General features: G+C 42.2%; 1 protein-coding gene across 5 annotated transcripts in view; it reads right to left on the bottom strand.

The window, feature by feature from the left end:
• Window positions 1–4,749: 4,749 nt before the first annotated feature.
• Window positions 4,750–6,000, bottom strand: part of ehbp1 (EH domain binding protein 1) — a 179,951-nt gene continuing 178,700 nt past the window's right edge. For 3 of the 5 annotated variants that reach the window (XM_085799428.1, XM_085799429.1, XM_085799426.1), the window contains one exon: window positions 4,751–5,098. In XM_085799428.1, the coding sequence (XP_085655554.1) occupies window positions 5,008–5,098 (91 nt within the window). In that variant the 3' untranslated portion in view covers window positions 4,751–5,007. Of the gene's footprint in view, window positions 5,099–6,000 lie in introns of all 5 variants that reach the window. The other 2 variants (XM_085799425.1, XM_085799430.1) reach the window with 2 other exon arrangements.

Below are 6,000 nucleotides of genomic sequence, written 5' to 3'. Positions count from 1 at the left end.
GAAATCAGATGTTAGTTTGACAGAAAACACGTTGTGTGTGGTTATTATTATTGGATGTTTGTGTTAACTGTTGCTTCCCTGTGATCGTTTCCTTTCAAAATAAAACGAAGGTGAGAATTAAATAAAAAAAGAAGTTAATTTTATCCATTTTGATTTTTATTGTGATACTCCCCCCTCCCTCCCTCCCTCCTTCCCTCTCTCTCTCTCTCTCCCTCCACACACATGCACCAGTCTCATGAATATTAATGAGGTCTAATCCCCATTTAGAATTACATTTGAGGATGGTTGACGTAAAGTTTAATAGGGATAGACCTCCAACTCACTGCGGAGGGAAAAGAGGAAGAAGGAGAAGAAAAACCAGCGGCCACTGAATCAAATCCTACAACTTTCTGTTCATGTGTTTTTATTGATGTGTGTGTGTGTTATTTTTTTAACCAAGTAGTTCATTTATTTTTCTTTTTTCTTTATTTTATTGTATTTTATTTTAGTCTATTTATCGTCTCTTTGTGGCGACCGCAAAAACATCAACTTCTATAAATGAGGCCTGAGCTGAAAGCGAGCTAATGTTCAGAGAGAGAGAGAGAGAGAGAGAGAGAGAGTGTGTGTGTGTGTGTGTGTGTGTGTGTGTGTGTGTGTGTGTGTGTGAGGAGGAGGGGTATCAAAGTGGAGGCAGATGGGGCTTAAAAGTCATGGAGGAGACACTTTGACAGAGAAACTTAGACATCAGTGGAGATGCAGGAGGTTTGTGAGTGGAGTGGAGGCCTGTTGTAGTGATGCTGCTTATTACAGAGAGGAGAGAGGCACCTGAACGCACCACAGAAACAAAAAAAAGCACGTAAACGCACCAGGAATGTATAGAAATCCAATTTTTATTTTTATTTTACACACAAAGAGGTAAAAACTCTGCAAGAAGAGGATGGAGAGAGGTGTATTTTTGTTCTTGTTGTTGTTGAGATGAGAGTCTGGACTCTGTGTGTCCTGCATGGCCGCTGACTGCAGGTCAAACACTTTAACGCACCTTTTTTTTTTATTTCCACCACATCTGAAGTCTGAGCAGTCAGAGGCCGAAATAGAAATACCATCACCCCTCCTCTCCTCTCCTCTCTTCTCTTCTCCTCTACACATACACACAGAGAGAGGCTCCGTTAAATTATGCAAAAAGGCCATTCAACAAATATGGTCCTCACAACACAAAAGAGTCGGTTATTCTGACATTTCCCCTACAACATGTCCTCCTGTTTTCCCCTCCTCTCTTTCTCTCTCTCCCTCTCTCTTCTCTCGATGTGAGAGAGGAGACCCCGAGATAAACCCCCCTGAACAAGTATCAACTTATCAAGTTGCACCAACCTTTTGTAATAAGAGTATTTTGTCTAATCCCAAATTGCAGTTGAATTTTCTTAATGCTGAGCTGGTAAAGCCTGTGGGATTAGGCGGCGAGGAGAGGAGAGGAGAGGAGCGGAGAGAAGAGAAGAGAAGAGAGGAGAAGAGGAGGGGGAAAAGTTTTGTCCCTTCTTCTTCCTCTTCTTCAGCAGCCGGCAGGATTGGATTGGAAGCGGGGATCTGCGGGGATGTTGTCGGTGCTTATTAAAACGATGATGCATAAAAACACAGAAGCCCCGGCGCTGCTTTGCACTCCCTCAGGTGCACCTTTTTGTGTGTGTGTGTGGAGGGAGAGAAGAGGAGAAGAGAAGAGAAGAGAGGAGAGAAGGAAGTGAAGCAGAGGCCGAGCGACCTGTGAGGTGAGGCCAGGAGGAGACATCAAAGCTCAGGAGAGATAATCCATTCAGCTGCAGCCGCCGCCGTTTACGCAGCAGCAGCAGCAGCAGCGGCGTCGCTCTTATTCACCGAGAAACAGCAAAGTGACTCCAAATGTTTTTACCGAGAAGCAGCGGCGGAGAGAGAGAAGAGAGAGAAGAGGAGGTAAGACCGGCTCTTTATTCTCCATACACACACTCACACTCTCTCTCACACACACACACACACATGGGAATATCAAGAGTGTGTTTTCATCAGAGGCCTCAAAGTGTGTTTAGGATGATTTAAGGTGGAAGAGGAAGTTCAGTCAATTAAAAAGAAACTTAAAAAAGAAAGAAAAGAAAAAAAAAAACTTTGGTTAAATTTAGGAATTTACCTTTTATTTATCAGGATAAAAAAATAAAAAAACAGTTTTTCCAAACATTATAAAAATTATTTTAAATATTTATATGATGACTTTAAATCCATCTACAGGTGACAGGTGCTGTGGACAATTTCTACTGTTTTTTCACACACACACTCTCACATAGACACTAACACACACACTCTCTCACTAACACACTGACACACACACTCTCTCTCGTGCTTCACCGGTTTTGCCTCCGCTGTTCCTCGTGCAGGTTTTTTGATAAACGCGCTGTTAATGCAAAGTTTAAAAAAAAAAAACCAACAACAAACAACAACAAAACAAAAACAGCGCTTCGAGGAGAGGAAGAGGAGGAGAGGTAGAGGTAGAAGAGGAGGAAGAGGAGGAGGAGGAGGGGGTTGTGTTGGGTGGGGGGGGGGGGGGGCTGGACGTAAAGTGCGTGATGTGCACGTGCAGAGAAGAAGAGAATCAGCAAATTAATTTTAATGCATCAGAAAGGGCCGGGGAGGACGTCCGCTGTCACAACCGATTTCCCTGCTTTAATCGGGGACTGGGGGCTGGGGGGGTTGAGGGGGGGGGCTGCCTGCAGCGACGGAGCCGAGGTTCAAGCGCAGACACCGGGGTTTGTTACAGGGAGACGCGCGTCAGGAAACTGCATGGAGGATTTTTTTTGGAGGAAAAAAACAAAACAAAACAAAACAAAGGGAGATAATTTAAAACGGTGAAATTATTTTTTTTCTTTATCTAAAAATGATTAAATCGATAGTTTTTTCTGACCTTCAGCTGTGATTTCCCTCCTCTTTTTCCCTTTCTCTCTCTCTCTCTCTCCATCCATCCATCCCTCCCTCCATCCTGGCTGCGGGTGACCGAGCCTCTGCAGCTCTGCAGCCCGGCGACAGCGCGCACAGAGCGGCCAGAGAGAGAGACAGAGAGAGGGAGGGAGAGATGGAGGAAGGAAAGAAAAAAGAAAAAAACATCTGCTCGGTACAAAGTGATTTCTCTAATCTTCCTCAGAGGAACCTGCTCAAACAAAAAAAAAACAAAAAAACAAAAAACCTCAACGCCAATTTTAATTTATAAACACGCAGAGTCGCAGGGGAACTGAACAGAGCGGCCGAGTAATAAGCTTTTTACTAAACGCAGCTCTCGCCGCTGAACGCAGTGATACGGGGCCAAGGCAGCCGGAGAGAGAGAGAGAGAGAGAGAGAAAGAGAAAGAGGCGCCGGCGTGGATTTCAATAAGTTTTTTTTTTTTTGTTATGTGAAGAGAGAAAAGAAAAGGAAAAGAAAAGAAAGAAAAAGTGTGGATCGGCGGCAAGATGGATGGATGGATGGAAGAAAAGAATGATAGTGTGGAGATGATAAGTTTTAGAAGAGTGTGTGTGTGTGTGTGTGTATCTGTGCGTGCAGTTGTAGAAAATAAAAAAATAACAGACTTCAAATAGGCTAACAGATTCAATCAAAACTCGACGTTAATAATAATTATTATTATTATATAAAGCGGTTTGTCCACTGATAAACATCTGCAGCTTTAAAATAAAACAAGAAAAGAAATAAAAAAGCGTTTGAACCTACATTAGAGGCTTAAAAAAAAGAAGAAAGAGGCCACACGCTCTCCCTGTGGAGTATGAAATCATAAGGACTTTATTATTATTGAAGACTTGGGTTATGACACTGGAATAAATAAACAGGTAAATGTTCACACGTAGAGAGACAAACTGCACCAGGTGTGGAGCTCTAAAGAGATGCACGTGGAAGCATATTTCTCTTCTTCAAGAATACAATAAATACAAATCCCCCCCTCCCTCCCCCCTTTCCTCCCCACCCTCACCCAATCCCCCCTCCAAAAAAAAAAAAAAGTTGTTGAGCAAAAATGCAGTGAACTGTGATGGTAGATTCAGTTAACAAGCAGCTTATTATAGGACAAAAACGGCAATAAATAATATATATAGGTGTTTTTTTTATGTTTTTGTTTTGATCCTGACAAATAAAGATTTTGTTGCTATTGGTCAGAGCAGTGATGGAAATATACAACATGAGTTTTTTTTGTTTTGTTTTGTTTAGTTTAGTTTTTTTTGTGTTTTTCTTAAATGTTAAATCTTTTGGTAAAACTGCTTTCAAGCCAAGACAATAAAAAAAAAGCAATAGGAAAGTTTAGATTTATGAAGGTCGAGGTGTGTGTGTTTCCTCACCGGTTAAGATATATATATTTATATATAATTTTTTTTTTTTTTACAAGTACAAACTTTTAAGAGACATAATTAAAAGATAAAACAGTCAAGTAATGAAGTAGCTTGGAACAAAAAAAACAACAAAAAGACAAAAAACAATGGTATAACCAGTTTTTTTTTTCCTTTTTAAAAGTCCAACATAATCGTCAGCCCCCTCATCATCATCATCATCATCATCAATCCTCCTCTCAACACGAGGAAGAAGAAAAAGAAAAAAAAAGATAAAGATAAATCCCCCTTTAAACCCTGTTGTACCTCAAACCCACTCCTCTTTTTATTTTACAGACAAGTACCGATCGATCGTTTTAAAAAGCAAAAGGAGGAGTAAAAATAAAATATATCAATCAATCAATCAATCAATCCATCAGTCAATCAATCAATCGATCAATCGATATGTGGGACAGTTCAGTTGGAAGTCGAAAGTAGAAAGTTGGTGCCAAGGCCGAGTCTCTGAGGGTCACGTGACCCCAAACAGCAACAACAACAACCAGATAAAGGTTCAAATAACTCATAGAAATGTCTAGAAGCCACTATCAAATAATAATAATAATAATCATAATATTATCAATAATAATAATATCAATAATAATATCAATAATGGTTAATGATACATTTCTTTTATCGGCTACATCTGTTGGTTGTGTTTCTGTGACAATCATTGAAGGACACACTTCTCCTCCTTCTTGGCCATCTTGCCTTTGTTCTGCTCCAGCGTTCGCTCCAGGTGCTCGTCCTCCTCCTCGGCCCTGCGGAGGGCAGAGGTCAAAAGGTCAGCCGTGTGTGTAGGTGTGTGTGTGTCTGTGTGTGTGTGTGTGTAGGCGTGTGTGTGTGTATGTAGGTGTGTGTGTGTGTGACGGGGGAAGAAGAGGGGGGGGGGCAGGTGTGCGCACGCAGGTTAACACACACACACCGTCTTCGCCACCGTCATCCTGCTGCCACCTGTGGCGTGTGGCTGCAGGCGCCCTGATGGTGGACAGCGGCGATGGTGGCCGATGCAGGCGTGTGCAGGATGCAACATGTCCTGCGGTGTGTCTTTTTTTTTTTTTTTTAGTATTTATTTGGGCTTTTAAAGCAGAAGTAAGCTGAATATTTGTGTTAATATAAGTCTTAAATAGTTCTATCTTCAGCATATCGACAGCAATCACTTACATAGAGTGTTTGGTCTGAAACACGGGTCTATCAGTCACTCTGCTCTGCTGTAAGCCGAGGAGAAAACTTTCCTTGTATCCTACAACCTTCATCCAATGAGGAGAGAGAACGGCATAAAGGGGCGGTCCTCTCTGTGTGTGCAGCCAAGGGATGCGCGTGAATGTGGTGACGTAGGGACGAGAGCGGGGACTCCTAACTCCATCGGCTGACAAGAAGTTAGCCAAAACGGCCGGATCGCTTTTACTTTTTTGGGCTTTTAATGCCTTTAATTGACATCTCAGTCGAGAGAGAGAGAGAGGAAATGTGGAGGCAGAGAGGGGGCATTGAAATGCAGGAAGCCCAATGCGGGATTCGAACAGGGGCCGCCTGCAGTGAGGACGGTAGCCTCAACATGGAGGGACAGCTCTACCAAGTGAGCTAAAACGTCTTTTTTTAAAAGTATATTTTTTGGTCTTTATTGGATGGTATAGTTGAGAGAGACAGGAAAATGCGGAGGCAG

This window comes from Trachurus japonicus, chromosome 15 (genome assembly GCF_045865225.1).
Source record: "Trachurus japonicus isolate A0001 chromosome 15, Traja_1.0".
Classification (NCBI taxonomy): Eukaryota; Metazoa; Chordata; class Actinopteri; order Carangiformes; family Carangidae; genus Trachurus; species Trachurus japonicus.
This window is presented reverse-complemented; position numbering and strand designations above follow the sequence as displayed.